General features: G+C 32.3%; 1 protein-coding gene across 1 annotated transcript; it reads right to left on the bottom strand.

Annotated features, from left to right (window-relative positions):
* Window positions 1-3111: 3111 nt before the first annotated feature.
* Window positions 3112-17694, bottom strand: GlnRS (Glutaminyl-tRNA synthetase). The gene is made up of 13 exons (XM_085959209.1): window positions 17384-17694; window positions 17013-17282; window positions 13604-13732; window positions 12073-12181; window positions 11216-11584; window positions 9680-9867; window positions 7774-8000; window positions 6659-6795; window positions 6212-6383; window positions 5624-5861; window positions 5050-5198; window positions 3611-3800; window positions 3112-3399 (listed from the first exon to the last, which is right to left on the bottom strand). Exons 1-13 carry the CDS (start codon window positions 17501-17503, stop codon window positions 3349-3351), a joined length of 2349 nt encoding a protein of 782 aa, XP_085815335.1. The 5' UTR covers window positions 17504-17694; the 3' UTR covers window positions 3112-3348.
* Between the last annotated feature and the right edge of the window lie 5278 nt (window positions 17695-22972).

Here is a 22972-nt window from a genome sequence, read left to right as displayed (position 1 = left end):
AAAAAATGTTCTGGTACTATAGTTTTTATAGAAATATTAATTTAAATATTAAAATATATTAATCAGCATAGTAAAAGACTGCAACACTGTATGGATGTCAAAATATACCTAAATCATTTTTTAATCGTTTATTCTACGTCCTTTTGCCATGCCATTAAAGCAATTTATTTAGATTTTAGATCGATAAATTTTAAATTTTATGTTCTTTTATTAACACAATATTTTATATTTGTCTTTTCAATGTCGAATTGATTGTAACTACTCTACACAGTTGTAGATAACCTATGACCTATGTAAATAAAGATAAAAACATCATGAACGTATTGCCAGTCTGAAGGAGTATTTACATTAAAAAGTTTTTCAGCATTTAACATTTGTTTAGTAACTATCATACCTAATATTACGTAGTTGAAATAATCAAATATAAATACATAATATACTTGATGAATTATATTATTATTCTGTTATGTACTGATCATTTATCAGTTTAATGTTGTCTACTTTTATGAAATGTGTAAAAAAAACTAGTTCTATTTATTAAAAAAAAATACATCGATAAAATGACATATTATGTATTCACTCTCTGTGCTGTAATATAAAATCAATGATATCAATTAAGCATCTGACAATCGCAACTGTTGTTAAATAAAACATTTGTATATAAATAACTGCGCAGTATGCAATATGATAAACCTACTTATTTATCTAATTGTGCTGATGTTTTCAAGTAACTTTTTTAACTAACAACTTTTTAGTATACTCAACTGTAGAAAATTTATACATACTGCATTATCAATATGTAGTGTAATTAATTAGTATTTCTTTCTAAGGATTTTTGTTTGCTATTTAAATATAATTACCTTACGATAGATTTATTATATATTATTTTCAAAAATTTACTGCTAAAACTCATCTAAAAGCACTTTCTCTACGTAAGCTGTATTTTTTTGGTATTTGTTTCATAACCTTCAGTGAAATAAATTGTATATTAAACAATAACAAATATTCTACAACGCAAACAACAGCATTTAAAAATATGTTTTTTTTATAGAATAATGTAGCCCATCTCAGAGTTGATTTGTACCACAGCAAAATATTTTTTATTGACATAGAAAATGATAGAAATTGAAAGCTTAAAAATAATTATAACAATGAAGTCCTCCTAAATAATATGTATCGACTGATTCGCTTTCTTTTTTATTTTGCTTTGGTATAATAATTGATCTGCAGTTGTAGGCAGTCAACTTTAAAAATATGCCAGTATATTATTAATTTATTTTCAGACCAAATTATGACACCTATATTATAAATAAGTCTAGATTTTCAAAATTAAACCAAAACATGTAAATATTTTGTTCAGTGTGAAGTCACTATTTTAATTGGGTTATATCTGTAGTGTAATGCCTGTTTAATAGACGTTATTAATTATTTTCAATGATAGTTACCTTTATTTTACATTTTACGAGCACTACCTTTGTAATATGCAATAATAAAATGTAAGTAATGTAATATTATTATTCAATTCACATAGGAATAGTCCACATTTAAAATGATGTACTCATTATAATATGTATGTATATAATATAAGCGAGGCTCATAGATTTAATTAAGAAGCAATCATACTTTACTGATCCTAGAATTAATTAAAATGACAATTATAATAAGTGTATCACAAAGACCTATTTGACTTTTCGGTTGATCATGTCGTAACTGTAGCTAAAATAATTGGACAGTTTGTGTAAATTGGGTGTCTAGTTTCCGAAACGAGTTCGAAATTAATCGTGTACATAAGATTTTACTGTTTTCTAAATATCTGTTTTGGTCTCGACACATATGTTTAGCCACTGCAAGCACCAGGGAATTTCTAAGTTTGTTGATTAATATGGCAACTGCGCACTTGCACATAAGTAATCACTTCGGTAGCTATTTCACATATTTGACTTATATGTACTATTGTATTGTATTATGGAAGCCTTATATATGAATGACAGCTAAAAAGCGACATAATATGTAAATTGTATCTAGTGTTAAAAATATTTCATAGAATTTCAACGGAACGAGAAATATTTTCGAGCGTGCTTTGCCTGCTCACAGTTTTAACATTCCAATCGTTATAGCTCTTATGGTATGTTTAGTGTAAAAGTTAAAAACTTAAATTAATCTGTACATTGTAAACGGCATAATGTCTTAGAGTCAGATGGTGGATCAGATGAAGGTATAACATATAAACATGTATGGATTCAAAATTAAAGAAGTAAGTTTCATAATCACTGTAGAGAGACAAAAATGCCTTATGATAAGTAAATGTACCTATCATCGGCTGAAGAAACATTTCAATATCAAATCTACAGACATTACGGCCTCCTAATCTCTGATTTGACGTTGAGAAGTTTTCACGACCCGAATGCGTTTCTCATTGAAATCGAGCGAACATTTTACGATGATAATTGCATTTTTAGTTTATAATCTTAAAAATAAAGAAAGAAAATATTTTCGATAATATTTAAACCTGATACTTTTAAAATTGTAATCACTAAATTTATTACCTAATAGCACCAATTTTTGTCTTGAATTAAGGGTCCAAACTGTGCACTACTTTCCGAACGACTTTACAATTTTCTTTTGCTATCAACATTCAACACTTCTGCATCCGAACACTTTAAATAATTGGAATAGCTTATCTTTCGATAACCTCAAATGACATTAATAAATTACAGATTGATTTTTTATATTTGAATTATTTTAAAGCTTGTTAAATAACATATCTAATATTAAATTTTATGTAGATCCACTAGTCTAAAAAATAGATCTATTTATGATTACATATAACTTAACCTATTCTACCATCATCACGAAATGGTTGCGAGCTAAAATTTTGTCAGTTTTATGACGCGAATATTTTAGATCAACAGATCATTCTCATAATTGGATTTGTTTCTATAATAAAATTGGTTTAGTTTGACTTTTACTTATGAACTGTATGTGAATTCTTCAGAGAACCTTTCATAACCATGCAAAATACCGGCTGTAACATCATTCATTGATAATTTTCTGCATAGGTAGGTGATTATTATTTTGTTTTTATTAATTAATAAGTGAAAATATTTCTTTCTGATTATTTATTTATTGTATTATTATTCCAGACTTAAGTGATTTCTCATTATTCTAATTTTAAGAGTTAAAAAATAAATAAAGCTCTGTTATTCAAATCATATCTAAATGACTTCTTTTATTTCAAAAGTTATTTTATACATTTCAAATAAATAAATTTCAACTGGTAGAAAGGAAGCTTAAAATGATACATTATGTAAAATGTTTTACAAAAATATTATAAGGCAAATGTTTAAATCAAACCTTTCCTGTATCTTCTTTTAAAGTCACAGTACGGTTGAAGATCATCTGAAAAATAATACAACAAAATATTTTAAAAACCGAACCGTTGATCAGGAATCGAGCACACTAACATTTAGTCCACACAGTCTGTAAATTCAGGAAAACCAAATTTAGTAACTCAACTTGTTCTGTCAGAATAGAAATAATGATTCATCTAAAAACAAAATATGAAACTCCTTAATTGGTACATGTTTTTGTTGAATTGTGAAGAACAAACCTTTTGAGGAGTAGTCTCCGGATCTACAGAGAAAAATCCTATCCGCTCAAATTGGAACTTGCTGTACACTTTGGCACATTTCAGAGAGGCGTCAGAGATACCTTTGATAAGGTGGAGAGAGTCCTTATTGCAATCAGATAAAAATCCCCCAGGGACTTCCGTGGCGTCTTCAGGATTTTTATGATGGAACCTGCAACGGTATAACTATTGTCAGGATTATCCAAATCCTAAAGAAATAATCAAGATCACAAAGCACATAATTCAACTACTTTTACTGATTAAGACAACCACCTTTTTAGGTTACAGCCAAAATTTTGCCTAAACCTGGAGGGTGGCATATGAACTCTTTATAAAACAGCACATATTGGCCATTTCACACTGCACGTATTGACACTTTTTGTAATTTTATGCGATTGTTCATCTACTAAATATTCTAAATAATAATGGTACGGTGTGGTCTTTTCACAGGCAGTTATAGTTACATTATAATGTCAATAGGTTCTGGTACAAATCGAACATTCTTCGCGTGATGAGGGAATTATCTGCAAATTAAAAAAATTATGGACTGTTTTGAGTGACGGTGGTCGCGCGGCTTGAGCGTTGGACTATCACGCCGTGGGTCTCGGGTTCGAATGCTGGGTCTGGCAAGTACACATATTGTTTTTCAATTTGTGTGCGAGTCAGAGTATGGACCTAATAGGTTGAGCAAGTGGCTGACATCCATTTCTCGTAAAAAAAACAAAATCTGTTAATACAAACCTCTACTCTGTGGAGGCCCATATGATCCTATTAGGATCGGACATGGTCGAAAAAAAAAAAAAAAAATATATTCTGAAGTTTTGGCCGTCTTGGACCAAGAGTTTTGATACATTAGTATCAAAACAGTGAGAAGTATGACATATTGATGGTATTAGTTTGTAAACTTGATTAATAATTATATATATATACATAAGTATGTACAGTAAAACCTCGTTAATAAGAACACGGATAATTCGAAATTTGAACATTATTTTCATATAAACCATACCTTTAATTCGAATTTTGTAGTTCGAAATTATTTCAGAGTTCTGGCATACAAAAATATTCAATAAATCGTAAATAAAGTACTCTATTTCATGAACCAGTCATTGAAAATTGGGACAGACTTTTCTTAAAACATCATAAATTACCTTATTTTAAGAAGGTAATAAAAATAATCCTGACATTTTATGACCCATTAACACACACAGAACCGGAAATGTGGTAGGCACATCTATGATCGTAAACGATATTAATGAAAATCAAAAAAAAATCTTTTTTTCAAAATATCCCCCATACATTTCATAATTTTTTCGATTTTCGGTCCCGTGGAATTCGTATTAACGAGGTGTTACTGTAACTAGAAAAAATAAATTATCCCCAGAGACAGATGATACATACATATTATGATTTTTACTTACAAAGGTTCATAGAGCCTAACTTCAATGTCTTGTGGCTGAGATACCCACTGGATGAAGGCTTTGGCTTTAGCGTTGACATCGTTCGCACTCTCGCAAGTACACACCAGCTCCGTCACTTTATTGTTTTTGTCCTTGACAACTTTAGTGACCTGAACAGAGTAACAAAATATTAATATATATATTCATGTTTTCTTATCCAATATCACCCTTGTTAAAGAATGTCAGAAATCACCAAACGTTAGATGAATCTAGACTCTAGAGTCTAGACAGACACTACATTGGAAACAGTCAATATATTATGTTTTCCTACCAGGGAATAATTTTTGTCATGCACTCACTGTCTTTCATTGACTTGTAATATGAATTCATAATGTCTCCGATAATACTGATTTTTCTTTTTATTAATGTGTTACTCAAAATTCAAGAACAGATTTAGTCTATTATGCATCGAACAATTTTATTACATATACGTACATAAAATAATGATAGACAACAAGTGTGCCAAAAAGTTATAAGTACATTGTTAAAATGATTAATGGTTACTATATAAGGAAGAGGAGTGATAGTTATCTACCTTAATTACATATCCAGTATGTCTTAACCCTACACCTTGTGTGGGAGACAATCTCTTATATCCCTTTTCGGGTTCTTCTTTAAAGTCAGACTGCTCTATATAGAGGACCGATTCAAAAACAATAGTATGCGAGCCTCTCTCTGGCTCATTGGGGAAATCAGGAGCTGACACTTTAATTGGTTCCTTTGACGGGAAGTTCGTTATGGTTACTTTAAGAGGCTCCAATACAACAAGTACTCTGTAACAAATGAAAAATAAAGAATTATTACGGATATGTTCATCATCATCATTACTTGGAGTCGATTACTCTTAGATTACAGGACGAAGGTCTTCACATAGATTCTTTCCATCATCTCTGTTGGTCCATGTCCTTTGATGGGCAGACTTTTCCACTAAACTCAGTCATGTCAAGTCTGTAAACATAACCTCTAGCGCAGGGACACCCACATGTGGTTTCCCTTTTAGGGTACAATGTTCTACATATTGTTTTAAGAGAAATTATAATTGAAAAAAATTAAATTACAGAAAAGATTGGAAGCAAATAAATTCACATATCCAAAAGGAATATGAGGGGAATAAAAAAAATACCTGGGAGCTGTCTTATTTAGAACGTCTCTTACTGAAGCCTCCAACAATGAAGGGTCGACAGCACCCTGAGCTCCTGTAACTCCCAATCCAGCACAGAAAGAATTGATTGCCTCGGAAGGATATCCACGACGGCGGAGAGCACTGAGTGTGTACAGTCTTGGGTCATCCCAGTCTAAAACAATCAAAATATAATATATACATTTATGTATTATTTCAAATGCTCTCTTCGTCAAAATTTAAAAAAGAAAAATAAATTCAAAATTTTCGATAGTGAACGACATGCGACAGTGACATTTTGCATCAGTTTGAAAATCATATTCAATTCCATTTAATCTACTTAATTTATGCTTAAAGCAACTAACTGAATCACACATATTGCTGTAGTGATCAGAAAAAAAGTACTCGGAATTATGTAATAAGTAAGCTATCCAAAATCATCAATCTTACCTGAAACGATGCCTTCATCTATGAGTTTCGCTATTTTCCTTTTAGAGACAACAGTATAATTGACATTTAGTCGACCATATTCCCATTGCACAGGGCAAAAGATATCTAACGAATTGCACAACCAATAGTAGGACGATCTGAAACAAAAAAATCATCAAATAGAATATATCTGCAACACAGATTAATTTTTGATTCAGCAAAATAATACTACCTACATATGTAATACATTGAACATGTACCTAACCGATTTTTTTTTAATTTTTTTTTTAAACGGTACATGTTCAAACACGCGCGTCAATATCATTTTACTCCCTACTTTAATTATAGTTTGTCAATTTATGGCTACGGCCATATGTTGTAGCTTAACTACTGGGGAATAACAAAAGAAATGGCGTATTTCAAAAAAACACTACCTTATTCTTAGGTCAATAATTATTATAAAGCAATCATTATTCATAAGATGTTTATCACACTTGAATGGTCAAAGACATAGCTTATAATAAGTATCTTTAGAATCATCTTCAAATGTGTTAATCTTGCCGATTTTTTGAATAATAAAATGCCTAATTCTTGTCAAATTTGGGATCACAGAGATTATCAATATAATTTTTTATCGTGAATATTTTACTAAAATTATCTTGTAATAAATTATACTAATGGTTTTATAAATGCGTTTAAAAATTAATAAATGTAAAAAATCTTAACACCACTGCACAGTTATGTACCGAAATATGACTATATTCTAAAACATTAGAGCGAGAGGTTTATTTTATGTAACAAAGATATTTTATGCAGTCATCAAATGTTTAAAATAACTATAAAGGATAATAAGGCTTCAAAATTATATAAATAGATTATCTACAACGTTTAAGGAGTGTCCAGGATCATGGTTTGAAAATACAATAAAAATTCAATTTTGACCTACGACGAGCACGTGGGCCGTTAAGCTATTCCTTTTAGTTGTAGCATAGTGTTAGGACATTTTTTCTAACATGGATGTTTCTAATTTGTTACAAAAAACCATATAAATACTAGTGGTGTTGTTATTTCTTATTCTCAGATGTTTGTCAGTCTTATAAGTAGTTGAATACATAATACAAATTCTAAAAACACACCTTCTAGACTGGAACTCCTTAGTACACAAGGAATGTGTGATATTCTCAATACTATCGCACAGACAGTGGGTATAATCATATGTAGGATAAATGCACCATTCATCTTTGGTTCTGTGATGAGGAGTAAACTTGATACGGTAAGCTACAGGATCCACTTTGCCTTCTTCAAGAGTAACCTTCATTCTCAGAACAGCTTTACCCTCGTCAATTTTACCATTTTTCATATCCTACAGTAGAAATAAACTGCATGTAATAATAATTATGTACTGGAGCAGTAGCATCTACCCATGAATTTCCTTAAATTTTCAGTAATTTGAATTATTAAGATTTATGAAGAGATAATATTATGATCAGTACATGGTTGTGTATGGCAGTGAAATGTGGACAATTTCTATGAGAACGGCTGAATTCCTTTAAAAGGAAAGTGAAATGAGGAAGATTTTTTGATACATGCATGAAGGGGGGTTTTGGAGAAGAGGAATTAGGTTCTCCTTACATATTAAACTGTTGCAGATCAGCCAGGTAGGACATGTTCACCAAACACAATGAGTTTAAAAAAAAATTCTCACCCATCACATGACCCAGAGGAGGTCAATGCTCGATTTGGGCTGTTACGCCATTGGAAGAAAATGGAAAGTATAATTCAGTGTCATTATTACTACATATTACTATTGTAAAATGGATCAATGGAACCAAAATAATGCTAACTCAATTATAATGAACCTATCATATTGCAAAAATTGATGCGACAAATAATATCAAAAAGCACTGTGCAACCAAACTATTAACACTACTATAATGTATACATCCAAACTAAAACAACCTTATATGTATAAAACTCTCCTGCGCCGAGTATTAATGTATGGATCAAAATGCTGGGCACTCGGCAAACAGGGTGAGAGAAATATGGTTAAGAGGAGAGTTTTGAGAAGAGTCTTTGGGCTGTTCAAGAAAATGGCATTTGGAGGTCAATGTACTGTACACACATTATAGGGGTGAAAAGATCACATGGCATATGAAAATGAAGAGACTGCGCTGAATCGGCTACAAGCATAGAATGCAAGGTGGATATAAAAGCAAGACGGGCTATGTACGGAACCTCCGAGGGCAAGAGAAGTCTGGATGTTCGAAATTGAGATAGCTAAACTGCATTACAGGAAATTTAAGAATGCTCGGTCAAACTAATTGGAGAGTGTCAGTGCTGAATCATCCAGGATAGAGGAAGTTTTTGAAGGAAGCCAAGACCCGCCAACGGTTATGGTGCCATAAATGATGATAATGTATACATAACATAACCACATGCAAATTCAGATGTTGTTTTTCAATGTGTGTTGATCTAGCTAGAGTAAATACCCAATAGAACACGTCTAACAACCATCCCACGTAAAATAATAACCTCTGTGAGGTGCGGTAGACCATGAACACAGAGTAAAAATAATATCGACACCTACTCGAATCAAGAATTTTTATATTATAAGTGAGTCACTGAGAGTGACTCAGAGTAGTGGATTCAGAGAACATAACAATTATTATCACATTGATCAAAACAGGTTTGCAGTATAAAATTATCATGAAAAAACTTGTAAGAAATTATACATGCGTTTTCCTTTGTTTATTAAATTATCATCAATAAATTATGTAACTACATATTACATACATACTGAAATATCTACAGTATACTGAAATTGGCACTCAATAAATAAACATAATAATATTGTCACCTTGCCATGACTTTTCTGATAATAGTGATAACTTGTAATTCCCGATAAGCAAATTTCGCCATTAATGGAATTATAAAAAATATCAATAAAGGTTATTTACAAAACATTTGATAGCGTCAAATTTATAAGAAAAGAAATGTATATACCGTTACATATTATTGGTTACAAAATTCTTAATTTTATACCTCAAAGAGTTGAAGGTTTTCCTCTAATGGCCTGTCCCTCCATGGAGAAGGTATTGGGTTAAAGCCTCTCATCTCTTCCACGGTCTGGTGGCAAATATAAGCGTGGCCGGATTTTATTAATTTAACAGCCCAGTCATATAACTGCTGGAAGTTATCTGAAGAGTGAGTTACTAGGGCAGGTTTGTAGCCTATAAAATTAAAAGAAGAATACAAACATTTCATTAAACAAAGATAAAAATATCCGGCTTGAAATATTACTTGTACATAAGTACCAACTTAAAACAAATACTACATACAAATCCAATTTTATAAGATAGGTAGTCAACTCGCGATTACTAGGTGTGGGTTATTCAAAATCAATACCTAAGGTTTTAATATTTATCTAATTAATATCGTCCCAGCCCAAGGATGCGTGTGTGGTCTGATGTTTGAAGCAGGTGGTGGAAATGTCTCGAGATCAATGATCTAAAATAATGACATGATTGGGTGATTCAAATACCATTTCCACGTCAGGAGAGAAAAGGGTTGCAAATAACGAAGAAGAGATTATCAATCACTTTAGGCCAGTGGTCCCCAACCTTTTTATCGCCGCGGACCGATCAACGTTTGATAATTTTACCGCGGCCCGCTGGGGGGGGATGTTGATTGTTTATATTTTAGATTGTTTTGATTGCACATGAGCAGTATTGGTGCGGCTTTAGGTGACGTCTCTCATCTCCCGGTTAACCTCTCGTCCATGGAAAGTCGCACAAACCCGAGAGAAATACACCACAGTAAATAAAATGGAAATAATTTAATGTTCCTTGGGCGGCCCAGTACCATTTGATCCACGGACCCCACGGGGGGTTGGGGACCACTGCTTTAGACACTAACTTCTATTGAAAATTAATTGGAATAAATCGACCAATTGGGATTCAGATATAACGATATAAAAGCTCTCAGTAAAATTTATACTGATATTGAAAAATCTTATAAGATTCTCAAGAACAAACAAAAATCACACATTTTATTAATAAAAAATACATAATATTAAACATATAAAATAATAGTCTGCATTACATATGCAATAGTATATTAAAACAAAATGTAAGTGAATAGTTTTGATTGTCCTGTCCCGCCACTCTCCATCATTATTCCAGATAATTGAGAGTTTATAGTATTTAGTTTCAGTAACCATATTAAAGCTTTAACACTCATGGTGGCATACTTAGTAGACCACATGTCTTTAACGCCACAGGTTGCAGATTTGACCCCTGACTAAAAAGACATTGATTTTACAATCGTTAAAAACTGTTTCTTGTAAAAAAACTATTAATATAACCCCACGTCCTGATAGCACATTATGCTCCAATTATGAGAGAAAATGGTGATTTACAACCATATTACTTACTGAGATAAAACATTTTTTCCCTCCAAAGTGGAGTATATGCACTTCAATTTTTAGAAATATTAGTTAATCACTTACACCCTTGACAATTATTTTAGTTGTATAACAAATTGTCTTACAATGCAAAAAAACCAAGAGTTTCATATTACCTAGCCATTCAACCATATCTTTGATTCCGACGAAAAACTTTTCTTCCTCTTTCTCAGGATTAGTATCATCATATCTGAGGTAACAAGTTCCACCGTGGGCAGCAGCGTATCCAAAATTAATATTAATCGCCTTGGCGTGGCCGATATGCAAAATGCCATTGGGTTCTGGAGGAAACCTAGTTCTGACCTTTCCATTGACGGCCTTCAGATGTTCCGCTAATAGTTTCTTTGTGGAGGGGGTCACTATATAGCCATCGGTTTTGAAATTGTCTCCCGGAGCATGAAAGTTCACCTTCTTCATGAGTTCATTGATCGTTGATGCCCCATCACTGTCATTACTGTTGGTTTGAGACTTATCAGTCTGACCACCTAAGGCAGAAAAAAAAATTGATTGAATAAAATACAAAAGGACTCATACTATTTGCTACTATATGTCTCTGAAGACCCTTTCTTGTTGATGATTATGTACTATCAAGAATTAAAAGGGTAATCTTCAAAATATCTTTACGAGTAGGTAACTCTTTTATGCATTGACCGAAAAAATGTATAACAGATGTGCAAGTATCACATTTTAATAACTGAATTGATCTATCATTTAATTTTGTATATTTTTTATGGCAATAAAAGTATTCTTCCAGATAAAAATTATATTTTTTGTTTTTATATAATACAATATTATGGCTATGTATTATGAAAAACCTTTAAGTAACACAAAATAATGCATCCGGTTATTTTTTCAGGTGAAATAGGTACACAAATATCATGCTGTGATGCAAAAAACGTAGGGAAGCACCAGTCTAATACAAAGAGGTCATAATTATTTGAATGAATAATGGGTAATACAATCATTTCTTTACCTTTAGCTGTTTCTTTTTTGGTAGGTGTATCCACAAGTTTGCTCTTTTTGTCAACTTTTGGTAAAGGAGCCAGATCAGCTTCCGTTTTTGGACCAAGAAGATCAAGAACCTGAAATATAATCAATATATTTATAGCCGGGGCTTTTTTGTCATGTAACGCGGTGGAATGGCATTCCGGCACCTTTTTTCACAGTATTTTTAATGTTTCAAAAGCAATTAGACCAAACAATGTTCGTGCTTACATAGTACAAGTTAATTTTCCTGAATCATCTCATATGAAAAGACATATCCTGAAACGATATCGCATTTGATATATGCATTGAATTCTATTACCATTTCTTCAAGTGAATGTAAACGCGAATTTTCGCAAATGAATCTAAATATTACCCTAATAAGAGCTTCGTTGAAGACCAAAACAGTTTCGGCACTTTTGTTCATAAAACTCGTCGGACCACCTTTCCCACATTCGGCCATAGACTCTAACACTAAGAAAAGGAATTGAGATGATTTGCCAGACGAAAATTGGACTGGACTTTGGAAATCACCATGGCCCCCACAAAGGGGGGGCTGACAGGGCTCTAGCCTGGGGGATCGTACTGATAAGAGAGATAAACTCACATCACATAATTGCTCTAATCGTAAAAAAAATCATCCGCGGCGCTAATTTCCTAAATATGTGGTTGTTTAATTGCATTTTTTGGTTAATGCTTGTTTGTTGATACACTGAATAACCTTAACTTTACCTCGAACAACATTTGAAAAACGCTACTATAGAGCGTCACACTGCCTTTAACCTTAGTGATAGGTAGGGGTCTCACCAAAGATCCTGGACTGGGGGTCCGCTTCAGGATGCGGGAGCCATGGAAATCACTATATACTTTTATTCAAATATATGTTTTTACAATTTTATTTTTTACAACTTTAGTTGTTTATTTGTATTTGCTTGTTTGTTTACTTTTTTGTGTGTGATTCGTGGCATAGGAAAAGTTGCTTTAAAGTTTAATGATATTTGAATATAATTTCGTTTAGTAAGTAAGAACTTTGGCAAGAAGTGAATTCCGGCACCTGTTTTCTTTCTTTAAAAAGCCCTGCTTATAGCAGTGAAAGCATTATCTCAAGATAATTCTCATTTAAAAAATACATTGTATGTATTATTACATTATAGTATTACAAAAAATATAATATAATAATATTTGTTTATGATGATTAAAAAGTTAATTTCACTGTGTGATAACGGGCTGTAGAAATAAGATAAAGCCAACATGTTACATACAATATTGACTGTAGTAAGATAATACATAAAACCATTAGCTCATTATCAATTTTGAATACTAATAAAATAATAAATACATTTTTAAAAAATTTACACTTACAAATTCTGAAATTTTTAAGTCAATATTTTCAGATGCTATTGTAACTGTTATGTATGCAACAGATTAATATTGACAAACATAAATAAAAAGGCATTTAAAGTTATAGTGCATCTGTGTAAACATTATTGAAGATATCTTATTACATTATTTTGCTTTACCTGGATATCAACTTCATTTTTGATTGCCTTTCCATCAGCCCATGGCAGAGAAACTCGAACAGCTTGCATTATTAATCCGATGTTAAATCGGTACCGTTTTTCCAATAACTCATTGCGTACTTTGGATATCTAAAACAAGGAATAAAATTTAAGCATTCTAACCGTTATTCATCTGAGATTTGAACCAGTCACCTTTTGCTAATTTAATATACAATGAGCAAGCATTGTAGTTAAACTGATAACTCTCGCCAGGTTAGATAAAGAGTAATAATTATTGCAAACATTTTTGTAATTAATTTTCATTACATACTGTAATTTCTTGGCGGAATGCTACAATCTGTATACCAGAGGTAAACTATTGTAACTCCAAAAATCGTGAAATGGAGTTATTGTTATATTGTTACTTCATTACTTATCCTGCATACGTGGTAAACAGCTGTAACTCATATTACTCTTATTATAAAAGTTAAAAATTAAAAATGTCATTGTAACTCCATAACTATTAGAGGTAAACAACAGTAAGAAAACATACAATTCTTTTGATGAAGCTTATAATCGAACTACAGCGGTAAACAAACAAAAAGGTTTTGATAAATAGATATATTTTATCTTTTTCCATTCACCAATGCCACAAGTTGAAATTTCCAAAAACCACAAATTCGCCTCTCCTGTAAAGTTGTCATTTTGGATTTACCGTAGTTTACCTCTGGTATACAGCAATTATTTCGCTGGTTAGGACATAGTCAATCAGTCAAGAAAATTCAATTTCACAAGTTGAAAATCTCAGCTAACGGATTAAATAAATATCTAATGATTAGTTTACTAAAATACATTGCGGAAAAAAATACAGATGGCCAAAATAAAATAATAATGATAGTTATTCATTTCACAAGTATGCGTATTGCATAAAACATTGGTAAAGCGTCAATTACATTGAGCTTTTTTACGAGCTGATTATTGGCAAATTTATAATCTGCCTGTAAATTCCCCCAGTGTAATCATCGAACAAGCTAATAAGCAGGTTGTAAACACTCCACCGAGAAAAGTTGAAAGCCGGTCAACTTTATAAGCTACACGCCGGCTTGTGGGCGTATCGCGTCTGCGCAGTAGAGCGATGGTGGTGGAAAAACGAACTACTCATTTTGAAATTTACCTTTTTGACGTTTAATGGAAACATTATTATGGAGCGTAGCGACCTCCCGGCAAAAAAACGAACTACGTTCCGTCAAAATCGCTCGCTGGCTTGTGGCTTATCAGCGAATGGAAAATTTTGTGTGTAATCATGAAATCGCAGTAGCTGAACCGCCCGCTTTTAAATTTGCCAATAATCAGCTCATAAAAAAGCTCAATGTAATTGACGCTTAAGCAATGTTTAAATATTATCTTATCATGCCGAATCGAATAATAGCTACTTGTGAAGGAAGTGAACTTGTGTAGAGAAGTGATGCAATCTACAATCATATTGCAAAATGCATTTTATTCGGGGACTTTACTGATTTCTTCAATAATTTTATATATAGAGTTTTCTATTCCATTTGAGGACTTATACAGTACAAAAATAATTACCATTCAATAAAAACAGTAGGTAATTGACTAAAGGTAATTAAATTTGTTAAAGTCAAACTTTGAAAGTTATAATATGTATTTGATAACCAATATGCTATAATTTTGAGTTTAAATGATATCTAAGAGAAAACATATTAACAGCATACTTCAGTGAAACGGCAAATAATTTTCAGCAATAGGTGGGACGTAATTTCGCAAGCGTTGCCAATCGGAGAGCAATAGTCGACCTGTGAGCACGTCAATTTATTTTGTGATGGCGTCGGAGGAATTAATTTTTAAATCGTGTAAAAATGACTAAAAAACGTTATGTATTTACTCGAAAAACAAAACATGTCAATGAATATATTATTATTATTACTTAAATAACAATAAACATAACATTAAATGGAGGCATGTTGAATTTTTATGACAAATTATGTTTTGTTGAAAAGCTCAGCTGTAGTATAGCCTTAATACAACAGTTTTTGGCATCTAATTAAGATACCATTCTTCATTCCAATTCCTTCTTCCATTTTTCATTATAATTACTTTATATAATTTTTAGATGATCAATTTACTTTGTTGGCAGTTGTTGTCTGTATGAGAACTCTGCTATTATTGACCTGTATGTCTACCTTAGAAATCGGTTGTTTGTTTTCACAAGGTGCAGAACTAACCTACCATTGGTAATGTCAATTGAGAGGCAAATAACTATGTTCAACCAAATCACTTCAGATATTGACATTAGTATTTCACTTGAGTAAGAGCGAGTTTAGGTAGACGATGTTTTTTTTAAATAGTCAACGTAATTAGCTCATTCAGTGTAATTCCATGTATTTTTATGTTTCTAATTACTCTATCGTCATATTGTGAATGTATATAATTTATAATTTGTAAAGATCACTAAGTATATTATGTAACTATAAATAAATTAGAATTAAGAGGCCGATAACTACGTCTTAGATTGCAACGCATACTATATCCATATATAATAATGTGTCCTATTATAGCAGATAATAAATCTACGGAAAAGGGCCAGTGGTCCAAAACAGAGCCATGTAAATACAGTCAAGATAAGTTTAACTAAGTCGAGCTAAATTAGCAAGCAACTCTGGATGCTGTATAGAATTACCGAGTGCAACAGTCAATCAGGATGGTTGGTAAGTACTTATACCTATGTATATACAATGAATAAGATATTGTTAAAAACAAAAAAGTAGAATTAATAGGTGAATCAACATAACAATGCATAGTATTTTGGTCAAATGCAATGATTCTAACTTTGATTTACGCAATATTGTTAGTGTGCTGTAGTAAACTGGTAATACTTACTTATATTTATGTATATTGAAATGTTTATTTACAAATGTTATATGTATTGTCATCAAAATTCTATCAAAACCATGATTTTTTATTGATGGGTTCCAATGCTCATAATACCTACCTACCTAAATGGCATGTTCAATAAAGCCCGTTTCAGACGGGACACCGGTGTTGCGCTCGATATAATATAGGAGGCCTTTGTATTCGAATAAGGGGGCCTTTGTATTATGTTTATGAACGCCCCAGAGCTAATGAGTCAACGCATAATTTCGCGTTATAAATTAGAACATAAAACTGGCTGCGGTAAAAAAAACAAGTGTATAGGCGGCTTGAGAATGTAGCGACCGACGGTAAAGTGTACGGATACGCGATGACTCATTAGCTATGGGGCGTTCATAAACATAATACAAAGTCCCCTTTATTCGAATACATAGGCCTCCTTATTATATACGAGCGCGACACCGGTGTCCCGTCTGAAACGGGCCTAACTCTTAATGCCTAATTCTATTCAAGTCTGCATAGTTATATTAATTATAATTACCTGGCTCTCCACTGCTTGTTCAACCTGCTCAGGCGTCACATTGATGCCAACGCCGCACGAATTTTCAAACTCTGATATATTTACGTTAGCTTCGCTCACATGTTGCAGTAAATACTCTAATGCCGCATCTACCCTGGTTGTTGAATCCAACTTTCCAGCGCCAATATATTTTACTACGAATGGTAGCCGGTGAGCAATTTGAGCTTTTAATTTCGTTGATAAATGGTAAATCAACATGCCACCGCCGCCCGGCAATTCAACACCTTTAACCTAAAAAAACAAACGTCAAACATGACATTAATATGTCAAATCTCCATTACATATGGATCAAAAACGTAATTGATTAGATGAAGTGTTATTCATTTTCTTACCTCTTGGGCCGCCAAGGTCAAATACTTGGTGACTCCTACATTTTTAAGAGTTTCTTTAGCTTTTTGTTCACTAAGGCCTAAATTTACAAAAAGTTTTATAACGTCATCAGCTGCTGTCATTTTGAACACGTCAAACCACTTGCCAAAGTACTACTATTACACGAAATTGCAATTGCGAAGTGCTTACTAACACAATCAATGATGGTTTTTGGTGGTGAAAGGAAAAATGAGTGATATATCACGATTTGCCAATTAATCGCGGATCTAAAAAAATTTCCGAGATATCGGCAGTGCTGCCAATATTTGAATGTACACGAAATAATATAACCTTGATGCCAGATGGTTAAATATTTTTCCCTAAATTCAGAGAAGAATTATTTCGAAGCATCTATTTTTATTATTGTTTCTCAAAGAGATTGTCGTCCAATCTCTTTGTTGTTTCTCTTATTTTCAGATTTTTAATTTTACTAATATTATTCTTACGTTTGCCTCTTTATTAAAGTTTTTATAATTTATTTCAATAAATCACATTACTGACTTGTTATATTATATGCCAACGGAGAACCTAGCGGAAAAATACGAAGCTTGCAATTTGAGACTATTTTTTTTTTGATAATTTACAATTTCAACTGTTTAATTAATAAATATATCTGAAAACATTAAAATGATTTTTTTTAATTCAAAGATAAACTTATAATTATAATTAATGTAAAAAAATGTAATTAAATGTGAATTCGTTGCAGGGTCACATCTTATTATTACATTATATTATTATTTTATGGTCATATTTATTATTAAAATTTAGTTTATTAAGTTTTCAATTTTTTAACGTTTAGATTTTTGACTAATTCATCGTTTTAATATTTTAATTTTAAAATGAATATAAGCAAAAAATATTAAAAATATGATTGGTCAAAAATCTGTGTCAAAAAAAATTAAAAACTTAATAAACTAAATTTAATAATAAATTTGACTATAAAATAATATGTAATAATAACGTGGGACTATGCACTAAATTCACATTTTATATTTGGACGTATTTCTGCAAACAAGATCCAACCCACAGAATGACCAAAAAGGAGTTACATAATATACCAACGCGTAGAAAAAATTGTACTCCATATTCTGCAAAAAAGATCCAAGGTGTAGGTACAGGTACGACATATCTGTAAAAGGATATCTTGATAAAATCTGGTTTTCAAAAAATAAATATTACTCAGGCAAGATCCAAAGCACTTGGATATTTGTTGCGACATTATAATGTGGATCCAAGTTACCTGGATCTTTTTCGCGTATAAGTGTATGGGACTGTATGATTTTAATTAATTTTGCAATATAGATACAAATAGCTTGGATCTTTTTTGCAAGTTTAATATCTTCCTTACCGTAGCTTTTTTTAATTTTGCAAAAAACATCCAAGTAGTATAGATGTAATATTAAATTGACTTGGTATTCAATTAGTATCTTAAATATTATAAGTGAAACGGTCAAGTTGCTTTAACTGGATAATATCAATAGTTAGCAATTCGGATGTGGGATTATTTTATGAGTCTACTGAAAGTATAGTGAATCTTTATACTATGGATATGAATGTTGAGTCGTCGCCAGATAATTTGGATGCCCGGCAAAATACGTATGCAAGTGAAAATAATGCAGTGAATGGTTTAAACGTTACAAGAGAGGGTGAGTTGAACCTTAATATTATGGAGATTAACTCAAATGTTGATATTGAACATACAGTTGAGGTGCTGCCAGATAATTTGGATGCGGGTCAAATTGGTTCAACATGCTGTGGGCCACGAAAGAGTCGAAAAAGAAAGTTTGAATTCTCTCGAGAAGAAAGATAAATACAAAAACATACCGCATGTTATCTCTAGAAATAAAATAATAAATCCCAAATGTTTAATTGATTTTAACTGCAACTGTAGATTCAGTATAATCACATAGTTTTTGTACGTAAAAGAGAGAATGAATTCCATAAATATTATGAATTGGGATCATTATTGCTCAATCGATGTATATTGCTGCATGTGTGAAAGAAGGGCCGATTAAACGGAGATACACATCCACGATACTACCGTATCTCGCCAACACATTTTGTCTGGCATATGAGTGTGTAGAAATATGTTGGTTAAGACCTTACAAACACTCCAAAAAAGATTGACACTTCATTAAAAAAGATAAGGTCCAAAGATGCTATAACTGACAAGAGAGGCAAACGTGCAGGTTGGAATAAAATACATTACGAAAATGAACTTTTTGTTGTGGAGCACATTTAAAAAATTCCGACATGTGTCACACTATCGGCGTGAAAATTGTAATGCAAGATTTCTAAAATGACTATAACTATAACTGAACTGAAACTCCAACGAATCTATGATTAATTATGCGTAGAGGATGTGGAGAAGTCCACCTTGAATAAAGTTTCATTCTCTAAATTTAATAACATATTTGTTACTTAGCTTAATCTGCGAGTCAAGCATCTTATGAAAGATACCTGCAATAAGTGTGATGTCTTTGCAATACAAGAGAAAAGTGTAAGAACATCGGGTAGAATAATAAAAACTTCTGCAACGTTTGGGTTGAAGAACAGGCTGGAAGAGGTACTCGAAGTGGCATCGTACCTCATTAGTAATATGCAAAACAATCTGAAATGTGCCAAGAACCTTATCTTCTGCAAGCAAACATGTTATAATCATAGACGTATTTGTTTTTCATTTTTATTATTGCCTCTATCCACCTTGATATAAATATCCAACCCACAATAAGTGTATTTTGTTAAAAAGATTCAGTTGTTGTTTTTATTAAATAAAAACAACAATACAATGCAGTTCCACCATGAATTGACAGTTAACAAAAAAAAAAAAAAAGAAAAAAAAAAAGATTCAGGGCCAAATTTGTGAATATCTATAAATTCCTCTTTTTATCATATCGTTGAGTAATATAATTGAACAACCCATATATTATGTTTTCATCAGTTGGGATACTTTTGAAAAATTAAATACTTACGCATACTTTTTAAATCAATATTCAATTCAATTTCACAAATATTGAATTATCTCAGAATGGTACTAGTGAGGGTTGGATCTTGTTTGCAGAAATACGTCCATTTTATATTTATAAAAAAATCTCAAATTGCTAGCTTCGTATTTTCCGATAGGTTCTCTGTTGTATATATGATCCCCCTTAAGTATATCAAATTTTATTTTAGGTATGGTCCCAATATTGAAGCTTGATTCATTTTGATATATACCTATGTTACACCGAATGCGTGAAATTGCGTATTAGGTACATGAAATCGGGAAAATTTTGCCTAATTCATGAAAAATGCGAGCCTGTTGCCTTATTCATGAATTAACCTTATAATATGTTGTAATTAACATTTCGGGAAATCCCGAATTCGGGATTTCTTTATTATCAAATATTAATTGAAAAAAACACTTTTTTTTAAATTGAAATAAATTAACAAAATTTGAGTTCGAGTGTGGTAGTGTGCGATCGTGTGATTTTAGTTCAACACAATCAAGCCAACGTCGACTCAAAATGAACGCAATTTTTCAACGTCAGGGAATTTTGTGTCTCAAAAGCGTACGCGATTGTCAGACGCAGCCATTGACAGTCTGTGTTTTTTGAAATTCTATTTTAATTAGTAATTTTTGTTTTTCTACTTCTGTTTGTTTGTTTTCTTATTTAAATAAAACAAATCGATGGTGCAGATCACAAACCTTTTATGTAAAATTTTTCGATTTTGACTTTATTGTATCAAAAAATCAACAAAAGTTTGACGGATCTGTTGAACTTTACCTCCTATGTCAAAGAGAAATATAGCCCAGTTTATTGATCTTTTAATTTAAACTCCTATGTCATATCCATAGAATTATGCTGCACAAACCTACACGACGTGAGTTAGGAGTTTTGTGAATACATGTTACCACAGCGGTATGAAGTTGCTGCACATTGCTTCTATATCAGTGAAACTATCAGTGAAGTTTTACAAGCAAAACTGTATACATAAAGTGTTTTGGGTCTACGTTTTTGACAGCGCTCGAAATGGAAAGTTTTACGAACCGGAACGCTTGATAATTTTACGAAAATATCAACTATATTATACTATACTACATTAATTGTAAATGTGATTTATAAAAATAAGTGTGATATTTTTTTACTATATGAAATATCTAGCTCAGACGGTCAAATTAATATTTCCACTAGACGGAGCGATAATTTTGTGCATTTTATGAACCAGAACGGCGCTCCGGCACGTTCCGGTCCATTTCGAGCCCTGGTTTTTGATAATATAAATTCAAGTATGAGTTCCAGAAGTAGAAAGATCATGCGATTAGCATTGGAAGCAAATAAAAATCAATAATTGTCGGTATGTATAAACCTATACTTTCAGATTCTGTTCAAGATAATGAACATATTCTATCGACTGAGATAATAGGAAGGCATATCAATGATGTAAAGAGAAACAAAAGCAAAGTGCATGGAAACGAAATATATCTGCAAATAATAGAATGAAAGAACAGGAATACCAGGGCCGAGTTGAAGACAATATCAGTAAAAACATACTGTAAAAATAAAAACAAACGAAAGTTTGGTCCACGTTGCATCTCACAAGCATGTGTTTTATCTGGAAAGCGTTTTTTCTCACAGATGTATCAAGAAACCCGGGAATTTCAACCACTTTTGGTTGGATATGTCATGGCCACAGAGGAAATCATACGTTTCTTTATTTATAGATTGTATAGACTCCAATCAGAAGCTTTGTAAGAAATCTGGAGGTAGAAGGGAGTATACCTATCACTGCCACTTAAAGATAAACGAGGAAAGAAAAGAAGTTTGCCGATAAATGTTCTGTAATACTTTCGCCATACGAGTTTAGAGTGCTAGAAATTGGGCTAAGAATGCCACTCACGGGTACCAAAACCAGCAATGCAAGGTCAATGAAAAAAAATTTGATACTAGGAAAAGATATTATGCTGCAGAATTTATCGATTCACTATCAAGCATGGAGTCACATTACTTCCGTAGGGATCCATTAAGACTCTTTCTTGAACTAGTGTTTCGTTAGGAAATGGGCCTTTATCGAATTTATAAAGGTAGATGTAATGAAACATCAAATAAGGCCAGGGCTCGAAATAGACCGGAGCGCCGTTCCGGTTCGTTGAATTGGTAAAATCATCGCTCCGTCTCGTTGAAAAAATATTTTGGCCAGGGAACTCAGAAATAATGGGAACTAAAATACCTAGGGGGTTAAGTTGGACTGCAGAGGTAGTACCTTTGTTCTGAGTAAACCAGACACTGGTCCTCGCTGTCCTACAAGGCAAGTAGATGCGTAATATAGATCTAAAACAGATCATTGGCCTCTCCCTTACCGAGACCGTCTGTGCGTGGTGCCAGCACCACATCCTCCTAGATGTGACCCTGGTATCGCAGAACACAGCGGATCTAGACTGGGAAGTCAATAAATATCCCTTGTATTGGGCAGCAGCAATTACCAGTACTGATGTAAGGTGGAGAGGATGGACTTCGGTACAGCTTACATTTAAATAACTGAAGGCATGGTGGCAACGGCTTTAATGGCGT

Source organism: Rhyacophila brunnea, unplaced genomic scaffold (assembly GCF_057557595.1).
Source record: "Rhyacophila brunnea isolate RB1 unplaced genomic scaffold, BYU_Rbru_1.0 scaffold_8, whole genome shotgun sequence".
Taxonomy (NCBI): domain Eukaryota; kingdom Metazoa; phylum Arthropoda; class Insecta; order Trichoptera; family Rhyacophilidae; genus Rhyacophila; species Rhyacophila brunnea.
The sequence above is the reverse complement of the archived record's forward strand: the minus strand, read 5'-3'. Positions and strand labels throughout refer to the sequence as shown.